Source organism: Vipera berus (genome assembly GCF_964194415.1).
Source record: "Vipera berus genome assembly, chromosome: 12".
NCBI classification, from domain to species: domain Eukaryota; kingdom Metazoa; phylum Chordata; class Lepidosauria; order Squamata; family Viperidae; genus Vipera; species Vipera berus.
Genome location: NC_138215.1, coordinates 10,666,004 through 10,691,829, shown reverse-complemented (window position 1 = coordinate 10,691,829; position 25,826 = coordinate 10,666,004). Strand labels below are relative to the sequence as shown.

The window sequence follows — 25,826 nt, the reverse complement described above, 5'->3', positions numbered from 1 at the left end:
TGTCATACCCAACAACTGTTTCTTAATCAAGAATATTTATAGGAAGAAATGCATAAATTGGAGGTATTGTACATTAAGAAATAAGAACTGTGCTCTAGACCCCTCAACATTTTATATATTGCATGTAGATAAGCTTCTCTGTATGGTGGTGGCTGTTTTTCTCTACTAAAAGAGGCCACAGCTTCCTTTTTTTGGGAAGTCAAATTAATTGTTCCCGACAGACAGGGAGATTAACAACCAAATAAATCCAGCCACTTTCTGGCTAGCAAAATGGGATTTACCCAGCCCAAATCTTAGTTTACTGATTTATAATGCATGATGCTTGCTTAAGAAAGATCGTAATTGCTTGGAGGGTATCATTTATAGCAAGCCTTGTTTCCAAATTTATCAAGCCAACAAATTGGTTTACCAATATCTGTATCAAATCTTAGTAATCTAGAGCCCTCTGCAGACATTCTCTGTGTTGAAAGGTTATTTACCACTTCAGCATTTAATATGCTGTTGCCGTTTCTTGTTTTCCACCTTGACCGAATGGATTTTTTTTAAAAAAAAATGCATCTGTGAAGTGATCACATATGCACATAAGAGCACCAGGACTGCTCACAGGTAGTATTTCTCTAATGGTATAGTACCCTTCTGTGCAGAGGTTGTATATAACCCACTCCAAAAGAATTTCAATAAAACCCTGTGGCTGCTCTCTGCATGTTGTTGTTGGTTTTTTTAGCAGGGTTTCCATTAATACACATGTGCACATCAGGAAGATAGTGAGGTGAAGCAAACTGAAGAGACTAATGACTATATAAAAAGACTGGTGTAATATTCAGGAACTGGGGCAAAACAAAACTTCTTCCTTTTTAATGCAGACAGTCAGAAACTAAATAATTCCACAATCCAAGATGAAGTATGGATGCAGAACAAGAGAAATGTGTTTCCACATCTCAGCCTGCCTCTGGAACAGAATAACACAATTGGAAGGGACCCTGGAGCTAGTCCAACCCCCTGCTCAGGCAGGAAACCCTGTACCATTTCAGACAAATGGTTGTCCAATTTCTTTTTGAAAACCTCCAAAAAGGTTTACCCATTTCTGTAGGCACGTCATGCCCCTGATTAATTGTTCTATCAGCAAATTCCTCCTTAGCTCTAGATCGCTTCTCTCCTTGATTAGTTTCCATCCGTTGCTTCTTGTCCTGCCTCCAGGTGCTCTGGAGAACAGATGGAGCCACCTCTTCTTTGTGGCAGCCCCTGAGATTTTGGAACACTGCTATTACGTTACCCCTTAGTCCTTCTTTTCATACCGAAATCCCGCAACGTTCTTTATGTATTTTAGCCTCCAGTCCCCTCTATCTCTCACACTGCACTGAGAAGCACCGTAGCTTTGTAATGGGATGTGGGAAAGACCTTGGGAGATGGGGCGAAAAAATGCTACTTGAGGAACAGTCACATAAGAGACCACAAAGTGGACAGTGGGTGGAGTAAAGAAGGGTGTCCTCCCTAAATTCTCAAGCTGCAAAGGAGACGGGGGAGAATTGTGCTTTCAGACTTGCAAGATTCTGTTAATGTAGCTTCACCAAAAAAGTAGAATGACATTCCTTCGTATTGTTTTAGAATGAAAGGAAACAAGAGTACAGCATCTTGAGGGAGTGGTTCAAAAAAGAAGATGGATTCCTTGCTGCATCCCAAGAAAATACAGACCAGGCCGCACTACAATTAACTGTTGATTTCAAGAGATGGCTACATTCAGGCTACAAGTTTAGGGAAATACAAGTAGTCCTCAACTTATAGCCATGAGTGAACCCAAAATTTCCATTGTTAAGAGAGACAGATGTTAAGTGAGCATTGCTCCATTTTACAACTTTCTTGCCCCTGTTACTAAGTGAATCAATGCACTTGTTAAGTTAGTGACATGGTTGTTAAGTGAATCTGGTTTCCCCATTGACTTTGCTTGTCAGAAGTTCAGAAAAGGGGATCACATCATCCTGGGACACTGCAATGGTCATAAATATGAGTCAGTTGCCAAGTGTCTGAATTTTGATCACGTGACCATGGGGATGCTGCAGTGGTCGTAAGTGTGAAAAACGGTCACGCGTCACTTTTTCCAGTGCTGTTGTAACTTCGAGCAGTCACTAAATGAACTGTTGTAAATCGAGGACTTTCTAAATCCCCTTTTCCAGAAGTAATCCTACTACAATTATTACAATTAGAAGCCATTCTGGTAGGAGAAGACCCCCAAGGTCTCATTCAGCCCTACGAGACTATGATTCTATTTATTCTTATGTCTACCATCACTTTCAACCATAAGCAGTAAAGCGGCTCATTTCATCCTTACTTTTCCAAATTCAAAACTGCCTTCATTATCCCACTCATCCAAAATTTGCTTTTATAACCAAAGGATGGATTTATTTATTTTTTTAGACTTGCTTGTTCTGTGGTAGCCTCACTAGCTAGTTCAGCTAATCTTATCACCCTTCCTAGGATCTGCAGCTCCAAAGGTGTGGGCATCTATTTTAAGGAAAATAAAAGAAAATGAACAAAGCACTCTCTCTCTCTCTCTCTCTCTCTCTCTCTCTCTCTCTCTCTCTCTCTCTCTCTCTCTCTCTCTCTCTCTCTCTCTCTCTCTCTCTCTCTCTCTCTCTCTGTCATGTGTGCTTATTCCTATTGAAAGAGAGAGAGAGAGAGAGAGAGAGAGAGAGAGAGAGAGAGAGAGAGAGAGAGAGAGAGAGAGAGAGAGAGAGAGACATTGATTCAATAGGAATAAGCACACATGACTGAATGGGAAGGAAGGAATGATAAGGGGTTCATTTTTTGTTCATTTATTTTTATCAGGTTTTCTTTAGACTCGAAAGGAATTGTTTGTCAAGCACATACTATACTGCTTCTCTGAGAGTTTTTCACTAACACTCCTCATTCTATTTGATGACAAAGATCTTTTCATCTTTTTTTTTCAAGGAAAAGCTGAATTCTTCTTTTTTTTAAAAAAAAATCTAATATGTGGAGTTTGGTGTCCTGCCTCTCGCTCTAAGATTATCATTCCAATGGGCTGGCTTCCAAAACACAAAGAAATCCTAAGGGAAGTTATTGTAAGGAATATATCCCACTGGGCTGTTTGAGACAGGGAAGCATAGGTAGTTAGGAATGGTTTAAAAGTGATAGAAAAAAATATGATACAGAAAATACCCTCAGTAGCAGAAAGTATGAGCCAATAGTATGCGGCATTAGCCAAAAACAGCCAATGCAATCCTAGGCTGCATTAATAGAAGGATAGAATCAAGATCATGTCAAATATTAATACCACTTTGCAAAACCTTAGCATGGCCACATATTAAAGAATACTGCATCCAGTTTTGGTCACCACAATATAAAAAAGATGTTGAGACTTTGGAAAGGATGGAGAGAAGGGCAACAAAGATTATTAGGGGGCTGGAGGCTAAAACATATGAAGAACAGTTGCTGGAATTGGGTATGTCTAGCCTAGTGAAGGGATGCAGTGGCTCAGTGGGTTAGGATGTTGAGCTTGTCAATCAGAAGGTCAGCAGTTTGGCGGGTCGAATCCCGAGTGCTGCGTAACAGACTGAGTGCCTGTTACTCGTCCCAGCTTCTGCCAACCTAGCAGTTTGAAAGCACGTAAAAATGCAAGTAGAAAAATGGGGACCACTATGGTGGGAAGGTAACAGCGTTCCGTGCGCCTTTGGCGTCTAGTCATGCCAGCCACATGACCACAGAGACGTCCTCGGACAAGCGCTGGCTCTTCGGCTTTGAAACAGAGATGAGCACCGGCCCCTCAAGTCGGAAATGACTAGCACGCATGTGCGGGGGAACCTTTACCTTTACCTTTAGCCTAGTGAAAAGAAGGACCAGGGGAGACATGATAGCAGGTCCAATATTTGAGGGGCTGCCACTAAGAAGACTTCAACCTATTTTCCAAAGCACCAGAAGGCAAGACAAGAAACAATGGTTGGAAGCTAATAAAGAGAGAAGTAATCTAGAACAAAAAGGAAATTTCCTAACAGTGAGATCAATCAACCAGTGGAATGGCTTGCCTCCAGATGTTGTGGGTGCTCCATCACTGGAGGCTTTCAAGAAGAGACTGGACAGCTATTTGTCTGAAATGGTGTAGGCTCTCCTGATCGAGCAGTGGATTGGACTAGATAACTGCCAAAAGAAAGCCATCCTTTTTATAATTATACCTGGGAGTTCTCTGTGGGTGCTCTTTGGCTAGCTGTTTTCTTTAGTGATGTGTCAATATTTTTAAGTGTTGCATCAATATTTTTCTCACGTTTTTTCAATTCTTATTCAATCCGAAGGAAAAGAAACAGCCTTTTAAATTGTTTTCCTAATTGAGACCACCACCCCACTGCAATTAAGATGGTCTGAGTGTGGAGTTCTTACTGTTATTAAGCTCTTGCTCTACAGTGCCCAGGGTGTATGTTTTTGTGCTTTGCTGCTCTTTGTACAACCATCTCCCCAGCAAATCTACAAGCATCTCCCCAGTAGTCTTACAAGTTCACCATGCTTTAATTCAGTCCAAAGGAAAAGCATTAAGGCAAAACTCTTCCCAAGGGGATTTTTTTTCAAGTCAGGCAGCCAGAGAAGCTATAGGGTGATGGAGCAATTTGAAAAAGGAAAGAAAAACATAACTTTCCTTACTGGCTTGCAAAAGTAAACTGCAAAAGACCCCAACCATCCTCTTCCACTGAGGAAGAAAGAATTCAAGATGAGAGGATGAATGGATGAGAGATTTGTGCACTTTATTAAGGAGGATCTGCAATCTGACCTATGTTGAATGCCCCAGGTAACATGGAGAAGCCATAGAGCAGATTGTCCCAAAGGTGCTTTTTCAGGAGGCAACTGAACTTTCTTGTTTTTCTTTGAAGATGTTTTGCTTCTCATCCAAGAAGCTTCTTCAGCTCTGACTGGAGGGTGGGGAAATGGAAGGATTTATACTCCTTGCAGACAGCTGGTCATTTGTATTCTTTTAGAGAGTCATTCAGGCCATTGGGAGGTTTATCCTCAGGGTCACCTGAGTAGTGCAAATGTGCGTGGAGACTTCGTGGCTGCAGGATGCTTTCTGCCCTGCGTCCCTTCCCTGTTGAAGACAGGCGCAGGCTGTTGGGGATGAGTCTGTCTTGTCTGCATCTCAAACTGAAGCACAAGTGGTTCCTGTGGTCTGCAGTGTTTTCTGGAAATCCGTTCATACTCTCTTGCCATTCAGAGGGTGAAGCGAAACGTCTTCAGAGAAGAAACAAAGAAAGTCCAGTTGCCTCCTGAAAAAGCACTTCTGGGGCAACCATGACCTGGATGATGGAGACTCTCCATAGATACAGAACAGATTGCACTTGCTCATCTGATGGTCACCTGCATGAAAACATGAGTCACAGAAAGGGGAAGGTATGGGAATGTGTCAAAAGTCACGGAGCCACTGTCTCCAACTTGGGGCCCTCCAGATGTCTTAGAAATCAATGCCTGAAATCCCTAGTGAGTATAGAGCAGGGGTCTCCAACCCCCGCGGCATGGATGGGTACTGGTCCATGGTCTTTCAGGAAAAAGGCCATGCAAGTGTCAAGCGAAATAGAAAAGGTTAATCTACACAGATACAGGATCTAGGTTGCTTGCAAAAAAACATCCCCCCACCCCCACCAGTCCGTGGAAAAATTGTCTTCCACAAAATCAGTCCCTGGTGCCACAAAGGATGGGTACTGCCGCTATAAGAGGCTGAGGATTTGGGGAACTGATATTCAAGGCTCCTGAGGGCACCAGTTTGGCAAAAGCTCTTGCAGAGGCTTACAGCTCATAGCATAACAGAGCACAATGCAATAACAGAAGCTGGTGATGGATCACCAGTCTTGAAAACACCCCAGGCAGCAAGTTAGTCAATTTCAGAAGTCCAAGGTTGCAAGAAGGCAGCTGAGTTTTTGTGACTGTGACACCTGGCTGCTAATTAGCCACAGTCTTTCCCTCCCTGTGCCCACTGGGGCCAACCTAACACTGTATATAGAGAGAGTAAATTACATTTAAAAAAAAAATATCCTTCACCTCCCGTCTCATCTTTTTATTTATTGTAATTACCTGAGTAATAAGATTTGTTTTCCTTGTTATTATATATACTACCACGCAGGGCAACAACCAAAACAACAGCAGTGACAGTGGCTGGGAGAAAGAACAACAGCTGGGAAAAATTATGCCTTTTATTTATCTCTGTGGTCATTATGGGGCCACAGAGCAGAGTCGGAGAAAGCAGGGGCAAAGCAGTGGGAGGGGGTTGCATGGGGAACAGCTGTAAATAGAGAAGCCAGCATGTTCCTGGGGAGCCAAGATATTTAATAGTGCATTCACTAAGGAGGAAACAGTGGTGCTAAATGAACCTGGATCATAATTCATGCGGCAAGGCAGTTCAGGCAGATAAGGGACCAAATAAATCACTCTCTGGAAAAAATGAAGCCAAGGAGAGGAGATCTGTCAGTCCTGTCCAGATTTTTTTTGAAAGCCTGGTCTGCAAAACCAGATCCCCTGTTTTGGTTCCCTCACATCATCTCATGGGGACCGGTTTGAGATTTGCTACTCGGCTAGGGCACACCATCCACCTGTGGAAGATCATTGTATGCTTCTGTTGTTGAAACATTTGCATTTTGAACACAAGAAGGGGGTTTATACTTAATTGGGCTGCTGCTGCATTCATCAATCAGACACCTGCTTCTTGGTTGTGCTAGTGATTACTTCTTGGCTGATGTATATTTCAATTTTTGCATGGCTGTGAACGGCATACTTAGCCTCAGTTAACATAACCATGGTCTACTCATTAATCCAATGGGCTAGGGTCACCCACTGTAAACTCACCACAAAGGCTCGGTTCACACAGCATGAAGCAACAAACTTTCTTGGCCAGCTTATGGCTCAGTGTATCCTACATACCAGCCTGTGACTGGCAGACAGATCCCATCATTAAGAGCAAAAGGCAGCACAATGGTAGAAAAAACAGTGAATGAGAAGATGCTTTCATGGCTACAAATGCCCTCCTGGTGGCATGATGAAACAAAATGGTACCCCCAATGACCAATGATAATGTCATGGGAATATCCCAGATGGGATGCCAACATCTATTCCATCATAAATCTATCCAACAGTGGTTTGTTTACTCAAGAAGCTACAAGCAAGCAAACCCAAAAGTATGATTCCTAACCTGACCTTAGCTCTATCCTTTGGGACCGTCTAAAGGGAAACAAATCAATTTAAGGTGAGCAGCAGGCTATCCCAAGGGCTAGGCGATTACAGCCGAATTGCAAGGACCTTTAGTGTTGAGTGTCTGTGTACTCTTCTATCAACTCCAAGCTTGATCAATGATCCTGCAGCTCTGAATCATTTTTAATTTAATACTTCTGGGAAGAGGTATAAAAAAAATCAATCAAATACAGGCACCATTGGCAAGCAGAGGGAATTAGCATTTGGCAGTGTTCATTATTGCTGTTTACGATGTTTTGCTTCTTCTTCTTCTTTTTTTGAACTGATGCAATTAATAACCTTAAATTTAGAGATAATAAATAATAGTTTTTTCTTCTGGAGCTGCAGTGTCTGGGAAAGATCAACTAAGAACTCAAATTCCTATCAGCTTCTGAGATTGGCAGATTCCACATTAGCTTGCACACTGGTGGGATGGACTAAGATCTCCAAGATCCCTTCCAACTTTATTATTATTATTATTATTATTATTATTATTATTATTATTATTATTATTATTAAAAACTTTTATTCATAAAACATGACACTCAGTCAACTGAACACTCAAACTGACTGGCACTAATGGTTGACATGGGTTGGTGCCAGCATCCTAGGTATCAACCAGGTCTCCTTAAAATGTAAGATGTTCAAGTAGCGCAGTTTGACACACCCGATAGCTGTCCAGGCTGTTGTTGTTGTTGTTGTTGTTGTTGTTGTTGTTGTTGTTGTTGTTATTATTATTATTATTATTATTATTATTATTATTATTATTATTATTATTATTATTATTATTATTATCTTCCAGGAGTTCAATCCTGACAGGGCTCAAGGCTGACTCAGCCTTCCATCCTTCCACGGCTGGTAAAATGAGGATCCAGATTGTTGGAGGCAATGTGCAAATAATGCTGACACTGTAAACCATTCAAAGAGTGCTGCAAAGCACTATGGGGGCGATAGAATAGAATAAAGCTGGAAGGGACCTTGGAGGTCTTCTAGTCCAGCCCCCTGCTTGAGCAGGGGAAACTATACCATTTCAGAGAAGTGACTGTCTAGTCTCTCCTTAAAAATCTCCAGTAGTGGGGTGCCCAGGATTTCTGAAGGCAAATCGTCCTTCAGTTTGGAGAAAGACATTTTGCTTCAGAAGCTCTTTCTGAGGAAAATTAAGTGGAGCAGAAATGGTGCACAACAGGGGTGTTGAGTTCTTGCATTTTATTTAGCAACCTGGGGGCAGAATGACTGCCTTCATGATACACTTTGTTCTCCAGTAATGTGCAGCTTCCTTGGATCCTCATGTTTTCTTTCTTATCCCACAAGGCTTTTTCATCTGTGGGACTTCAAGGGAAACTTGCCTTAAATACACTGTTAAAAGTTTTTGCTACCCCCTGGTCATTGTAAGACGAAAGCCATGACCAAAGTATATGCCTTTTAATAACGCTGGTTAGTCAGAAAAGATAGCGCATTCATTCCAATTTTTGGCTGGGGTGAATTTCCCTGGAGAAATTCACAGGAAGCATCACCATCAAACATGGTGGGAAAGTATGAAAGACCATTTATATTCAAGTAATTTAACTTTCTTACTTTGTTGGGTTTTTTTCCTGAACTTTCTTCAGTCTTGTCCAGTCTGTTCACCTGACTTTTTTTTAATTGCCTTCAAAATTATATCTTGTGTCACTATTCCTCCATCTCAAGTATTAGCTAAATACAAATTCATCCCAGGGTTTGGATGGCAAAATCGGCTTGATTCCTAACTTCTATATCTCAAATTGGTCACCTTCAGAGCTTTCAAGAACCCAGGTTCATGATGCCCTGAAAAATATACCATACCAGCCCTACACATGGACACATTAATGTCTCACAATGAAACTCCATCCACAGTGGGGAGATGCTGTTTCAAAGAAGTGCATATCACACAACGGACTGAGCTGTTTACAACCATTCAGAAATTAGCTTCCAGAACAGAAGCTGCTATTTTGCAGGTGCAGTCAAAATCCCATTATTATAGATTGCCCTATGAAGAGATCCTTAATATAACATTGCACAAATTCCTTCAATACTTAAGAAGTGTGCAGTTGTTCTTTTCACTGCAGTGTAGAACATTAGCACGCAGCCCTTGAAACCGCATTTCTATAGCTGTTTCACATTCCACTTACCCCCACAATCTCAAACCTTACAAGACCAAGAAAATCTACTTTGATCTGGGTTGATTTGGTTTGCTAAGAAGACCAAGATCATGATCTTGCCTTGTTCACATAATCCACTCCTAGCTTACTAGCCCAAGTCTCCATTCATGCTCAAAGTAGCTTACTGCAAACAGGAACACTGCTATGCTTTCAGGTGCATGACTTAATTGTGCAGACAGCTTGCAAAAGTTCCTTTCCACTAGATCAGGGGTGTCAAACTGCCGGCCCACGGGCCAGATGCGTCATGCCGAAACTGCGCCCACCCCAGCTCCGGCAATGGGGAAAAAATCACGATACGTCATGACACGTCAAGTGACATGGCGAGTTTGACACCCCTGCACTAGATACATTAAGCTGAAGGGGGTGAGAGTAGGGTGGTAATGGAAGGAGATTGGATGCGACTACCCCTTTACTTCTGTTACCTGTTCAAGACATTCCTCTACTCATTTGAGTTGTGTACTATAGAAATATAAATGCAAAATTATGACCACATCTGAATTAGAACACTTACCATTTTCAATTTATATTTGACAAAGAGATGCACCCCAAACAACTCTTTTGCGACTTCAAGTGAGGTCATCAAGCAAGGATTAGGTCTCCTCAACTCGCCAGTATATATGAAAGGTGGCATCAACATGCCTGTATTACAAAGGTAAAAAGGTAAAGGAGTTCCTAAGGATTATACTCCGCTATTCATTGGCAACTATAGAGGCAGGTGCTCATCTCCATTTCAAGGCCATTGAGCCAGCACTGTCTGAAGACATTTCTGCAGTCATGTGGCCACCTCACGATGTCACAGAGCACTGTTACCTTCCTACCCAAGTGGTACCTATTTATCTACTCGTATTTGCATGCTTATGCTAGGTTGGCAGGAGCTGGGGCGAGGACAGGAACTCCCTCTCTCCCATGGTGCTGGGGTCTCAAACCTGGGCTGCTGGCTGTCTAGCCGACAAGCCCAACATCTTAACCACTGAGTGACCATACCGTCCCATATGGTGGCAAAGCTCATTCTTAAAGCCCCATTTCTCTGCCCTACCGCTGTGACTAACCAGGAAAGCTCTAGTGCAGAACATATACACTTCGAAGTAAGGCAAGGGGGGGGGAATCCCTCTTAAATCAAGAAAGATGTTGGGACAAGTAGGCAGAAGTAGCACAAGTAGCATAACTGAATGGAAGGAGGAAAGATTTATAGGGGTCTGAATGTATGAGATGCAAAAATCATCCTGCTCGTTAATAAGTCAGATCGGAAAGGAGATACTCCAAATAATCACCTTGTTCAAAATTGTCCTAGCTGACATTTTTATGAGCTTTCAAAAGAAAGGAAACAATATTAATTTATACTAGCGTCTTCAAGGCTGTTAGTGGAAGAGAGGCGTGACCTGAAATAAGCTAGTGCACAGAGAACAGAAGTAAGCTGGAATGGTTCAGGGTTTTTCATAAATATTTACATACAACAGGGAAGGACATTGATGGAAATGTGTTGGCACAGCTTGCAAAAAAAGCGTTAAACTATTTATTTAGATTGTCTCCGCCTTCCCTCAGCCCCAGGGATGTCATTACATAGACAAGCCTCCTTGACTACCAGATATTGGGGTGTCATCTCTCAGTGACATCAGCATTCTTTACTGAGATTTTCCTGGTTTCCTCAAGGGAAAAAAAATGTAACCGAGAGGGGTAATGGCATTCAACAGGAAAGTGTAAAACCTACAGATGTGACCCACCCCAATGAACCACCCCAGGGTGAGAGAATTTAATATTCTCAACCCCATTTATAGAAAAAGGGGTGTGAAAGGGTAGGGACATTATCAGCAGATAGATGAAAATTCAAAGATTTGCAAAATTATGAAGAACAACTTTTAATATCTCAAAAGCTCATTGGTGAGTGAGCTTAGTGGACAAGGAATTATGATGGGGGTTATGGAGAACAGGAAGTATGGAAAAAGTGAACAATGGAACATAGAATTGTAGGGTTGGAAAAGACTTTGGAGGTCTTCTAGTCCAATTCCCCTGCTCAAGGCAGGAGACCCTATACCATGTCAGTCAAATGGTTGTCCAGTCTAGTTTTGAAAATGTTGTGATGGAGCAATCGCAACTCCAGGAGACTAGCCATCCCACTGATTGATCTCACCATCAGGAAATTTATCTTGGATCTCTTCTGAATAAGCTTCCACCCATTACTTTTTGTCCTGACCCCTGGTGCTTTGGAGAATAACTTAGCCTCCTTATCTCTGTGACAGCCGGAAGACATTTATCATAACGGAGGTCTAAGTTACAACCTATTTGAAAAGAGGACCTGGACCACACCATGCTGCAATGTTTTGTGGCAAATCCCAATTATAGAACAGATCCCACGAGACAAAGAAACAAAACTTACAGAAAACATTCTTCATTCCCTCAAAGAACCTTTTCTTTTCAAAAGTTCCAAAGAAATAGCAGTAAAGGCCAGTCAAGGCAATCTCACATGACCCTTCCCCACACTGCTATGACTGACCATTTTATTTACTGTATGTGCAATGATACTTAAACGTTAGGAAAGGTAAAAGCACTGGAATCAAAGGAGTCAGATACGGTAGAAGGCATCAACAAATTACTTCTGTATCACATCAAGGAAACTGCATGGATGTATCCATGAAAGACACCAGTAGCCAAGCTAGCCTGAAGGCAATTTTACTTCAGTTTTCAGGGGTCTTTGTAAAGTACTTTCGCATGAAAAAGACTGATTTAATAACCAACTCAGGGTATTAACCATTATTTAATTCCACTGAAGCCAGAGATGCATTTCCTTCTTGTCATTAAGGCAGCGGCCCAGAATGAAAGGTGTGATGGAGGAGAAAGTTATGATCGATGCTTTGGAGAAATATGAAAAATTCAAAGCTCCCATCACTCCCCTGCCCCTTCAAAGAGGACTAGGTTGATACACTGAAGAATAGAATAGAATAGAATAGAATAGAATAGAATAGAATAGAATAGAATAGAATAGAATAGAATAGAATAGAATAGAATAGAATAGAATAGAATAGAATAGAATAGAATAGAATAGAATAGAATAGGAATAGAATAGGAATACGAATAGAATAAGAATAAGAATAAGAATAAGAATAAGAATAAGAATAAGAATAAGAATAAGAATAAGAATAAGAATAAGAATAAGAATAGAATTCAGAATAGAATAGAATAGAATTCAGAATGGAATGGAATAGAATAGAATTCGGAATAGAATTCAGAATAGAATAGAATAGAATAGAATAGAATAGAATAGAATAGAATAGAATAGAATAGAATAGAATAGAATAGAATAGAATAGAATGGAATGGAATGGAATGGAATGGAATGGAATGGAATAGATTTGGAAGGGACCTTGGAGGTCTTCTAGTCCAGCCCCCTGCTCAAGCAGGAGAACCTATACCATCTCAGACAGGTGATTGTCCAGTCTCTTCTTGAAAATTTCCAGTGATGGAGCAGCCACAATTTCTGAGGGTAAAGCAGTTGATTGTCTTCACTGTCAGGAAGTTTCTCCTCAATTCCAGGTTGCTTCTCTCTTTGATCAGTTTCCCAACCATTGTTTCTCGTCCTGCCCTCTGATGCTCTGGTGGACAACCTGGCCCCCTCTGCCTTGTGGCAGCCCCTCAGATACTGGAACACTGCTATCATGTCTCCCCTATTTCTTCTTTTCTTTAGACTAGCCAAACCCAAGTCCTGCAGCCATTCTTCATATGTTTTGGTCTCCAGGCCTTAGTTGCTCTTCTCTGAATGTTTTCAGAGAAGCACTGCTAAAACTCCATTTCCCCTCTTTGCTATCAACAAGCTCCAACACCACCATGATAACCAGTAAATTAAGAGGAAGCTGTGGCCACAGCAGCATCTGTCTGGCATGTCTTCTCCATCAGAGCTTGGACATCCAGACTGATCCCAAATCCTCCCTTCAAAACCTCTTTTGTTCAAAACAGCAAGAGGAAAAAAAAATAGACATAAAGAAATTTCCCCTCTAGTACAGCAGTTGGTGTTCATCATGGCCAACAAAGAAGCCCATTAGACTCCCAATGGGTGGCCTTCAGAGACAATAATGCTACCACTGAGGATAAGAGTCATCAGTCCCCATGATTACCTTGAATTGGTCCAACCGTTGTTTGAAGCCAGCCAAGCTGGTAGCCAGCACCACATTGTCAAGAATAAATGGCATCTAACATACCAACCTCTCCAGAGCCATAAACACAATCACCATTTCTAATATTCATCTTAGGAGGAAAATGACAATAGGCCTACATTACCGATTACCATATTCTAAATGAAACATGTGCATGGGTGGATCTTTTCCACCAAAGAGATGACATTAATATTTTTGCAGCTGGAATCATACTTCTAAAATTAATAATTAATTACCATCACTGCTCAGGGTTCACAATTAAAAATCAGCAGTTGATCACCCTATTAGAATTATCACTGTTGCTTCTATGGACTGAAATCTAAGTTGCTAGAAATGTAATTATTTGGGAGTTTAGGAGATTAAGGAAAATACAGGGATTAGTTTTAACAGTAGCTGTTAATTTTAATGGTAATTTTAACAGTAAGTATGGGGGACCCATTTTCAAGGGGTGAGCTTTGGAAGTTGCAGAAAAGGAAGCTAGGGGTCACTTGCAGCAAGCAGGTTTGCCTCACTATCACTTTAAAATGCAACAATACTGTATATATAAAGGTAAAAGTTCCCCCGCACATGCGTGCTAGTTGTTTCCAACTCTAGGGGCCGGTGCTCATCTCTGTTTCAAAGTCAAAGAGCCTGAGATGTTTATGGTGGCCTTCCCTCCATGTTTACATAGAATTCAAGAGAGACAAAAAAAATAAGGAGACAAAAAGACCTAAACATATCCTCTTCAGCATTTGATTCACAGATAAGCAGGGATTAACAATCAAGAAGAAAATGATACCCTAATTAAGGAATTATCAAGGTGATAAACAATTAAGCAAACCATCAAGCAAAAAAACACCCTAATAAAGGAACTACCAAAGAGAAACCATATCTCCATCAACACTGGTATGGCAAACTACTGTATATAAACAGGGCACAAACTCCATACTTCCTGTTAGTGATGATGTTACCTAGTTGGGTAAAGAAATGTCTGCAAGAAAATAACCAAGCTCAGAGAGCACCAAGAATCCCACAGTTCAAGTCTGAGCTAGAGATGTTCTCTTCTGTTGGTCTTCTATCCACCTATTATTCTCCTGCTTGATCAGGGGGCTAGACTAGAAGACCTCCAAGGTCCCTTCCAGTTCTATTCTATTCTATTCTATTCTATTCTATTCTATTCTATTCTATTCTATTCTATTCTATTCTATTCTATTCTATTCTATTCTATTCTATTCTATTCTATTCTATTCTATTCTATTCTATTCCATTCTATTCTCTAAGCCCCTCTAAATTTAACATTTGGCAATCAACCAGAATTGGCTAGGTCCTGCTAACTGTGATTCTACAGAACTAAATCTCCCTGAATGCACTAGGACTTTTCTTTTTAAGTGTGTGTTAAGATTGCTCAGGAAAGGCACTTTGCGATGCACAGCATGTCGTTTTACACAATGCAAAGTTTCATTTTTTTTAAAAAAAGTACTTTTAATTGCGGATAACCAATTAGAGAGTAATCTCTTTTTTTTACATTTTAATAAAAGGAGGGAAAAACTCAATCATTATCTTGCTTTAAATTCGGTGTAGGACTGTTCCAGTTTGACAGTACATCAAGATGGAAGTTTTAGACTTTGATCCTAAATAAAAGAATGTGGGTGTTGCACAAGCTTCTTTAGCCTGTGAAATTCAGAAAGATTATGCTGTTTTATGCGTATTTACTCATATGTACGTTCCAATGACTTTAAAGAAGCTTTCTCTCAAATAAAACTGCAGCCTTAATAAAGTAGCCTGATCCAAGGAACACAGCTATATTTTTAAAGCATTTTTATGGCAAATAGCTATTATTCAAGATTTCTTCCCTTACAATAACCATCTTTAACACTGAGGTCATTATGTAAAAAAATCAGCCTTTCCTGACTCAGGCAATGAATTTTAAGATAATTTACCAAACCACGAATTATTATATTTTCTCAGTTAATCAGTCAATACAAAGCACCATCTTCATTAAATACATTAAATACACACACACTGCCACTCTTGCTGAATTGCTGTAACGTTTATGTTAATTTGCCAAATAACTGATTAATTGGCTAAAAGGCAGGCAATTAATTTACCATAAAATGGATTAATCAGTTAGCAGTCTTTATAAATACAAGCTTGGAGAACTCTTAAATGGATAAGTGGTGTCTAATCCTAGATCCAACCATACACAATTATAAGATAAGGCTTTATAATAGGAACAGATTTTTGAATGACGTTGAATTGCATCAAATTATTATGGCTGGTCACAAAATCAGACAGAGGTTTAGACTGGATTTGGCATTTTCATCCACCTATCGAGTCCTTTCCAAGGTCCAGGGATAGGCAGATATTGAGGATGGAGGTTTGTCTCCGAGCTTATGGGTTGGGTTCCAAATGTTTCGTTACCAGGCTAAGTTACATCTTCAGCAGAATTTAGAGGATGTCTAGTGTGGGTGTTCTTCTGTTCATAAGGGCTTTGTGTGGTCAGTAGGTCATATCAGGTAATGGTCATGTCAGGTGTGGGTCACATCAAGTGAGGGTCTTGTTATGGGTCAGGTGTGGGTCACGTCAAGTAAGGGTCGTGTGATGGGTCAGGTGTGGGTCACATCAAGTGAGGGTCGTGTGATGGGTCAAATGTAGGTCATGTCAAGTGACGGTCTTGTGGTGTGTCTTGTGGTGGAGAGGTCACATCAGGTGAGGGTCATGGGAAGATGAAGTGCTGGTGGGGGACTTGCATGGATTGGGGGGGGGGTTCCTTTCATGTCCCTAGCAGGACCTGGAGTGAAAGACAGGAGCTCACCCCACCCCACTGCAGCACTCAGATCTCAAACGTGGGCTTGCTAACTTCCAGCCACACAAGCCACTATGCTCCCTACGTCATTACAGCGATGCAAAAATACAATAAGTATTTAAATAAAATAACTCACTGGCCATTGATGACTCCATCTGGATTCAGCATGGGGATAATTTTAAAGATGAAGCATTGCCGCAGGAGATTAGCAAGTGGATCGTTGCTGAGGAGGAACTCCAGAGTCCCCTTCATAACCCAGCTGGAATTGCTCTCACCAGGATGAACCCGTGCTGTGAGTACAACATAAGGACGCTCACCTAAAGAAAGAAAACATACTTTTTATACCCACAGATGGGAATATTTGTAATGCAAGGTTGAACTATGGGACTATTTTATATTCCTTGCAGACAGCTGGTCATTTGCATTCTTTTATCCAGATGTCTTCAAGGAATATAAATCCTTCCATTCCTCACCCTCCAGTCAGAGCTGAAGAAGCTTCTTGGATGAGAACCGAAATGTTTTCAAAGAAAAACAAGAAAGTCCAGTTGCCTCGTGAAAAAGCACCTTCGGTGTAGAAATGGGTCTTTCTTCAAACTGGAGACCCTTCAGAACTGTTGCTATACGATGCTCATCCAAGCTAGTCATCCCCCAGCACAGTTGAGAATTTTGTAGTCTAACTTATCCAGACATCATCAACTTGAAAAGCACATCCTTTTGGGTAAGTATGAACCGTATCAATTCCTCCTACAGGGTAGAATGGCATTTTGAATAGTTATTCATCTTTGTGGGGTTTTTTTCCCCCACTAAACTCTGCAAAAAGAAACCGCAAGTTTTAAAGAAATGGGTCCATCTTTCAAGAAATGCGATCTCTGAAGCAAGTTGAAATGGAAACAAAATAGCCCTCATAAAGCCATCATAAAAAAACGATGATACTGATAGTCAAGTGGTAGTTGTGTTTTTAAGAGTTTTGGGATGATATGTATGGTAACAGAATCTTTAATTTGGAATTAATGGACAATTTACTACAGAGGAAGAGGAAGAAAGTTTTGTGGGTTAATGTGGGTTAATTTGTGTAAGAACTATCTATTATAGCCTATTTTGGCTAGAGAGTTTAATAGGGATAGGTGCTTGTGATGTGTAAATGAGAATATGTTTAGGAAATAGTGAATTGTGGAAGAACATAGATGGGAATGACGCTAGTTTTCTTTTATTTTAGTTCTTTATACATATTTAGTATTATTAAGGATTGGTTTACTCTATATAAGCTAGAGAGTGATGGATTTTAGAGTTTATAATTGTTAGTATATGATTGTTTATGATTGCTTTTTAGATATATACCTTGTATTTTGCTCTGGGAAGTCGGGGGGGGGAGGGGGGGAGGAGGGGAAGTAGGGGGGGGAGGCAGGGGAGGGAGGAGGGAGAGGGGGAGGGGGAGGGGGGGATAGGGGGGAGGTAGGGAGGGGAGGAGGGAGGGGGAAGGGGGGTTTTCTAAAGGAAAACTGTATTTTAAAACTAAAATGTAGATATAAAAATATAAAAATAAATGAAAAAAAAACGATGATAAGAAAAATGGGTAATCGTCATCACAGCAGAAAATTCATTTTTCTACTTGCTAAAGTTTTCGTTCGTGCTGTTTTTCTTTCCTTTCTTCTATGGGCATTCTCAAAACCAGGGTGTCATGTTTGAAATGGCACAAATCATAGTATTACCCCAAGATTCTCACCCCCTCTCCCAATTTAGATACTTGGGTGGCAGTTTTCACAGTTGGGGGGAGGGGCTTTAACCACACACACACACGCACACACACATACACACCTGCTGCTGGCATCATCTTCCCATCGTCCTGTGCGCCCCCACAGGGAGGGCCTTCTCAGGGTACCGCCGGTTAATGAATGCCGGCGGGTTATTCCCAGGGGAAGGGCGTTCTCTGTGGGTGCGCCTGCCCTATGGAACCAACTACCCACGGAACTTAGGACTGCCCCCGACCTTTGCTCGTTTCGCCGCGACCTGAAAACTTGGCTCTTTGATCTGTTTGGTCCAGACTGTGGGGTTGTTAATTTAACTGGGTTTTAGATTTACTCTTGGGGCTTGAATTTAATTTAATTGTTTTTAATTGATTTTAATTTTTTGTATTTCATGGTTTTAACTGCCCTGTAAACCGCCCTGAGTCCTACGGGAATAGGGCGGTATACAAATTCAATTAAATAAATAAATAAATAAATAAATAAATAAATAAATAAATAAATAAATAAAAAATAAACAAACATATGCACATATATGAGAATATTTGTAGCTCAGGGATAAAATGAGGGATCCTTTGTGCTCTCTGAGCTTGCTTGTTTTCTTGCAGACGTTTCATTACCCTAACTAGGCAACCTTATCAGTGCTAACCTATATTTAATCTCCTGCCTTTTATTGTTTTTACAAATAATTCAATAATTCAAGGCAGCAAAGACATCCAACACACATCTATGGAGATTCTCAATCATCCGGGTCATAGTTATCCCAAAGATGCTTTTTTCACGAGGCAACTGGACTTTCTGGTTCTTCTTTCTTGTTCTTCTTGTTTGTTTTTCTTAAACAAGGAAGTCCAGTTGCCTCGTGAAAAAAGCAAGTTTGGGATATCCAACACGCCTTCTTCTTCGGTGGTGGGATTCAAATAGGTGAACAACTGGTTCTCTGTGTGGATGCTGCTTCCAGAAGTCCATTCTAGGCCTGGGCAACAAAACATTAGCTACCAGTTCTGCCAAACTGGTGCAAACTGGCTGAATCCCACCACTGTTCTTCTTCCTTATTTTCCCACAACCACCACCCTATGACGTGGGTTAGGCTGAAAGAGAGTGACTGGCTCAAAGTTACCCAGTGGCTTTCATGGCTAAGACAGGACTAGAACTCAATGTCTCCCGGTGATTGGCCCAAAGTCACCTAGCTAACTTTCAGGACTATGGTGGAACTAGAACTCAATGTCTCCCAGTGATTGGCCCAAAGTCACCTAGCTAACTTTCAGGACTATGGTGGAACTAGAACTCAATGTCTCCCAGTGATTGGCCCAAAGTCACCTAGCTAACTTTCAGGACTATGGTGGAACTAGAACTCAATGTCTCCCAGTGATTGGCCCAAAGTCACCTAGCTAACTTTCAGGACTATGGTGGAACTAGAACTCAATGTCTCCCAGTGATTGGCCCAAAGTCACCCAGCTGGCTTTCACGGTTAAGGCAGGACTACAACTCGTGGTCTCCCAATTTTTTAGCCCGGCGCTTTAACCACTAGAGCAAACTGGTTAAAAGACTTCTCTGTAATAGTGGTAGTGGCTGTTAGAACCAATAAAAAAGCAGTGAGGCTTCAGTAAGTCCAATCTCTCACTAGGAAGTTGATGTACATCCCAGCCCTTATTTACTGTCTCATTTTAAACATCATTACACTAGCCTGCAAACATAATTCCAGTCTCTCTCTTGTTGAGATAATGAACCGCCACTTCGGATTCCAAATCCCTTTCAAGGTTTGCCAATAATAAAGGGAAGAGAATGAAATATCTTCGTTCTGAAAATGATGTGCATTGACAATCTTGATCCATAGCTGGCAGCCTCTCTGACAATTAGATGATTTGATGGGTGACACTTAGTGAGAGATTGCTTTCCTTCTGTGGAAAAACAACCATGGATTGCACCAGCCGGCTTCCGAAACTGTTTTTTCATGCTTAGCCAGATCAGTTCTTAGAGATGAAAAGCTACATTTAGTCGCCTCGGAAGGTTTGGATGCAGGCAAGGATGATGCAAGAAATCTAGTCAAGGATGATGCAAGAAATCTAGTCCTCAGCCTATCACGCTCCATTTAGTGACCGTTCAAAGTTACAACGGCACTGAAAAATGACTTATGACCATTTTTCACACAGCATCCCCGTGGCCACATGCGCTTGACAAGTGGTTTGTATTTATGATGGTTGTGGCCTCTTGGGGTCCTATGATCCCCTTTGGTGAGCTTCTGAGAAGTAAAGCCAATGGGGGCAGCCAGATTCACTTAACAACCCTGTTACTAACTGAACAAATACAATGATTCACTGAACAGCGGTGGCAAGAAAAGTCGTAAAAAGGGGCAAACCCCCTTAAACAAATGTTTCACTTAGCAACACAAATTTTGGGCTCAACTGTGCTCGTAACTCAAGGACTGCCTGCACTTCTCACTTCTAGGGAAAGAAGCCATTGCTGTTTGCACTTCAGTTGCCCCATGGATCTTAAGGGGAATGCAGCTTCTCTGTGCAGACAACCGAGTGTTTCCTCAACGCTGATGGATAAGGAAGCGGGGAATCCACTTCCTGGCAGTTCTCATCCCTGGCGTATGCATCCATTCATAGCCCTTAGTGCAGAGTTCCCCAACCTTGGCAGTCTGGAGTGGGGAGGAGGGGGGAAAGAGGGGATGATTTTGTGGGAGGCGAAGTTTGTGGCGATGCACGTGCAAGTGGGGCCATCAGCACCCGCAATGAAGCTCGCGCAGCTCAGGCTGCGAACACCCGCAACAAGGCTTGCACGAGTGGGGCCAGGAACACCCACTACAAGGCTTGTGTGACTGGGGCCGCAAGCGCCCACAACAAGGCTTGTGTGTCTGGGGCTGCAGGCGTGCACGGCGAGCGGGCCATGCATGCTTGCAATGAGGCTCACACAAGTGGGGCCGCAAGCACCCACAATGAGGCTCGCACAAGTGGGGCCGTGAGCATGCATCAGCCAGCCACTCATGCGGCCCAGTGGCGATTAGGCCGTGGCCCAATAGTGGGCCACAGCCCACAGGTTCCATCTCATCTAGTCAGAGTCAATAATACAGATATAACATGGTTCTGTTTGGTGCAAATAGACTGGCAATCAAACCAGTCTATCATGGTTCCAATAGATGAGACCAGTAGAAATAAGAACTCTGAGGCAATTGCTTTCCTCAAAGAACAATTTTAATGGCTACATAACATCAGCATGAGAAGAGTGAAACCAAGACTGAAAGTCCCCCCCCACAAAAAAGGTTACAAAGTAAAAGTTAAACTCTCCACCCCCTAAATGTGTCATAAATCACAATCCCCAATGAACACCTTTGGCGGGCTTTCTAACAGTAGCTACAGCCTGCCAAACACTTGACCTTGGTTCCCACAAAAAAGTTATTGTTATGGCTGAACTAGAAGAATGCACCTCCCCCCTTCCGTTGCTGTGGTGACCGAAAAAGAAAGAATGATGGCTGTAGCCAGAGTAGTTTTGAAGGTCTGACACAGTCAAGCAAATGTTAATTGGTTTTACAAGGAGGACAATCTTGCTTGACCACTGTAGTTGGACCCAAAGGTGCTTTTCCAAACTGGAATTCCTTGTCATTGTTTTTCCTTTGAAAACATTTCACTTCTAATCCAAGAAGCTTCTTCACTTCTAACTGAAGAAACTGCAATTAGAATTCTGCTGTACATTTGGCCAAACTTCACTTAGGTTCTGCTGAATTTCGGGGATAACAGTAGTGAACCAAGTTAAAGACAGATTTGGACCAGTAAAGTAGACCCCGCCACTTCCGTTAGGAAATGGCTTCCACTATCCAAATTAGCTTAGAAAGTTTTTCTCTCTAACGTTACATCAGATCCTGCTGACCTATGACTAAAGACCATTTTTTCTAGGTTGGCTGTGCATGGCTTCATTTTTATTCCATAGATACCCCTTCTTTTTTAAGTCATATTTATTAAGTATTATCTTAAATCAATTTCCCCCTGTTGGATAGATCTTTTCCAATAGAGTTGCTCAAAAGCACCAGCTGGTTGACCTATGGTCCAAGCAGGGACACAACCAGCCTTCTGTAGTGGCTGTGTGGTGTAGTAAGGATGAAGCCCTAACTATTGGCAGTAGTATCAATAATAATAGTATAATAATTAGGCACTCCTATTTAAAAGGAGTTGAGATCCATACTGTGTTTCCCATTCCCGTTCCAACGCCACTGACTGCTGACCCACCCACCCCTTTTCAATCCTGCTTTCCTTTCTTTTCTTTTCTTTTTTTTTTTTGCTTTGCTTTGCTTTTTTTCCTACCATCATGATTTAGAGCCGGTCTCTGTTCTTATTACTTGAATGAAACTTATAGGGCTACACACTCGTGGCTAGGAATTGCACTCATGAGAGCCCTAATGGACAACAGCTATAAATAGCGCATGGCCAGATAGAACACATTGCTTTTCTCTCGTTCCCATTCTCTCTAATAACCGATGACTATAGCTGTTAACCATTCTGATCTATTCTCGCCATTCGATAAAGCATAGCAACAGATTGTGGTCTTCATTTCTGACTTAAGAGATGAGCGCTGGCGATCCACCAATAATACTGCAAAATCCAAGCCTGTGTTTGGCACAGGCTAAAGAGTAGAGGAGACAAATGGAATAGATGTGGGTGACAAGTTCTTTTCTGCTGGAATAAATTCAAACCTTATTCCAACCCTAGGGCTAAGTGGAGTCAGCTTCTTCCCATTCCGAGAATCCCATGTTGCAAGTCATCCTCTCCCTGCCCCTATAATTTAATTAATTTGCCGGAACTGATATTTTTTGGAAGGGGGCAATGCCCCTCTCCTCAAAACAGGAAAATGGCGAGTATGTTGCTGTTTTATTTCTCTTTCCATATCCTTAATATTCTCTGGCTTTTGATGCACCCTTCTAAATATCATTTCCACCAGCAAATTAAGTAAAGCATCAAGCAGCAATAACCTTCTGGGCTAAATGACCATGATCTAATTTTCAGGTGGTCCTATCATTTTTTCTGGAAGTTGTGGCTGACATCTTGAGAGGCAAAGCAATCTATTTCATAGTGTACTTTTCAGCATCTCACAGGCAACTGAACAAGGACAGACTGGTATCTTAATCTACACCAAGATTAAACAGCCCTTAAATAACCAGCTGCAAAAAAAAATGTGTACCAGCTTCATCTCAAAAAACAAAACAAAAAAACACCAAGCAGGAGCCTATTTCAAAGAAATGGCCAATCAGGCAATAGTTCACTTGGAACCGCTTGCCGGTTGAGCTCCGGATGGCCCCCGACCTTCGCTCCTTCCGGCGCGATCTAAAAACGTATTTATTTGAGCAATCTGACCTGGTCTGATGGGTTAGGGTTGGGGTTTTAATATGTTTTAAGTACTGTTTTAAATTTTAAATTTGGGCATTATATTTAATCGTTTTTAACTTTTGTATTCTGTTTTTTATTTATTGCCCTGTACACCGCCCTGAGTCCTTCGGGAGAAGGGCGGTATAAAAATATAATAATAAAAAAAAAATTCCTTGAAACAGAGCAACTGGGAAGCTTTCCTGGATAAATAGCCAAACAGAAACTAGCTTACTCTGATTCCAGTGACATGGACCAATTAGAAACTGGCTGGACTGGAAAGATCAGTCAGAAGCTAGATTACCCATTTACAAATACACAGTGCTTTTTTTGTAAAAGAAAAAGGTGCCGGAACTCACACATGTCATACAACCCGCCTTGCCTACCCTACAAGGTTCCATCCAAAAAAGGTGCCAGAACTCTGTTCTGAGCGTTTTAGGAGAAAAAAAGCCCTGCAAATACAACAGCCCAGATGGCTCTTGCTCAGTTACCTATGAACAGCCAAGAGATATCCCATTACAATTACCGCTTCTTTGAGGACAGCTACAAAAGCCTGGACCAGCATAACTAAAGTATATTCTTTGTGGTGAACTTTCTTTGGTCCCAAAAGATCCCATACCACAAGTATCTACCTTCACAATAGGATGGATTATGTCCTTCCAAGATGATCTAGTCTAGGATCATGGAAAACATTTCTCCTCTATTTGTTCTACCGTAATTTTGGTGAAATTCTCACGGAGTCTTGTTGCATGTTCAAAGTAGCTGGAGGAAAAGTTAAAAAGGTCTTGCCTTCCATTCTTCCCTCCATTCCAATCTTCTCTTCTGGGAAGCTTTGCAACCTCTCTGGCTTCCCAGCCTTCCATTCATTGTCAAGGAAAGACCTCAGAAGAGAACTTTTAGCAAAAGGGGCTTTATTTGATGGTGGCGCAGTGGTTAGAATGCAGTATTGCAGGCTGACTCTGCCCATTGCCAGGAGTTCGATCCTGACCAGCTCCAGGTTGACTCAGCCTTCCATCCTTCCGAGGTAGGTAAAATGAGGACCCAGATTGTTGGGGGCAATTAAGCTGACTTTGTAATAATGCCGCTTGGTGTGTGTGTGAAAGCCCTAATAAGCAGGCATATACATAGAATGAAGGCTACTGCTAAGCTTGTAAGCCGCCCTGAGTCTTCGGAGAAGGGCGGGATATAAATAGAATTAAAATAAAATAAATAAATTATGAAGTGGTATATAAGTCTAAGTGCTATTGCTACTGCTATTTTCCTCAAATTTGAAATAAAAATAGAAAGTACCACCAACAATAGCATCCTTCACCAACTCAAAACAACAAAGGCAAAGTAGGCGTCCCTGTGGTTTTACCCCAGTAGTCGTGACTGATTTTAGGGGTGCTGGTGCTCATCTTTGTTTCATAAGCCAAAGAGTCAGCATTGTCCAAAGGTGTTTCCGTGGTACGTGGCCAGCATGACATCACGCCACAGCACAAAGTGTATGGCAAAACATGGAACGCTCTTATCCTCCCACATGCTTATAGGTGGTACCTATTCATCTACTTGCATTTGCCTGCTTTCGAACTGCTAGGTTGGCTGGAGCGAGGACAAATGACGGGGGCTCAAACAAGAAAGCAAGCTCAAAAATGCCACCAAGAGAAGTTTAAAAGAGTTTCTTAAGCATCCTGAAAGCCATGCAGAAAAAGAGAAGCTGGATATTTCTTGAGAAAGACGGCTTCGGTGCAACAGAGATGATACTAGTGGCCCATGGAGACCTTACCAGCTATGCTGCCTTGCACTTTTGCCCACGGAAGGCATAACAAACTCAGGCAACATCAGAACAGAGTGGAATAATCTATACGCTGTTATTATACAGCATTCCTCCCGTACGGATGCATGTACCAGTACATTATGTGCAACTTCCACAGGTTTCAATAGCAGCGTATGATTATCCTGTTGATCAATATTGCTTAAGGGTGGTGCCCCTAATTTACAGCTGTCTAAAGTCTTCATCAGCTCCTCCCTTGGCATTTGCAAGGTTCTCGGCACATCTTTATTTATATGTATGGCTCAGAGCTCTAGGTGACTCCTGGAAGCACAGTTAATTGTAGTGATGGGTGACTGAAGCCCAGGGCTTCACTGGGAAAGCTGCCCAACTGTCCAGAGCAAAACAGATAAGCTGGGAGGGGGCGGGATAAAGAGCCCTGTCAGTGTCAAGAAGAGAGGAGCTGTTCTGTACCAGCCTGCTACCGGCCCTGCAGAAAAGGCAGGGACAACCCCTTTTACAAGAAGGCAAGAGGCTGGAATTACGCCTGCCAAATTTATTACCACAAAAACAAACGGAACAAGACAAACCAAGAAACAGGAGCTTAAAGAAACATGAACTATCCAAGCGGTTGCCTTCAGCAAACCAGCCCTCCCCACACA

General features: G+C 41.7%; 1 protein-coding gene across 1 annotated transcript in view; it reads right to left on the bottom strand.

Moving 5' to 3' along the window:
- The window catches only part of AGBL1 (AGBL carboxypeptidase 1), a gene marked incomplete at both ends in the record, with an annotated part of 353,471 nt that overhangs the window by 204,428 nt on the left and 123,217 nt on the right, over positions 1-25,826 (bottom strand). Inside the window, one exon of the mRNA XM_081337616.1 lies at positions 16,455-16,635. Coding sequence (XP_081193742.1) covers positions 16,455-16,635 — 181 coding nt within the window. The remainder of the gene's footprint in view (positions 1-16,454; positions 16,636-25,826) is intronic.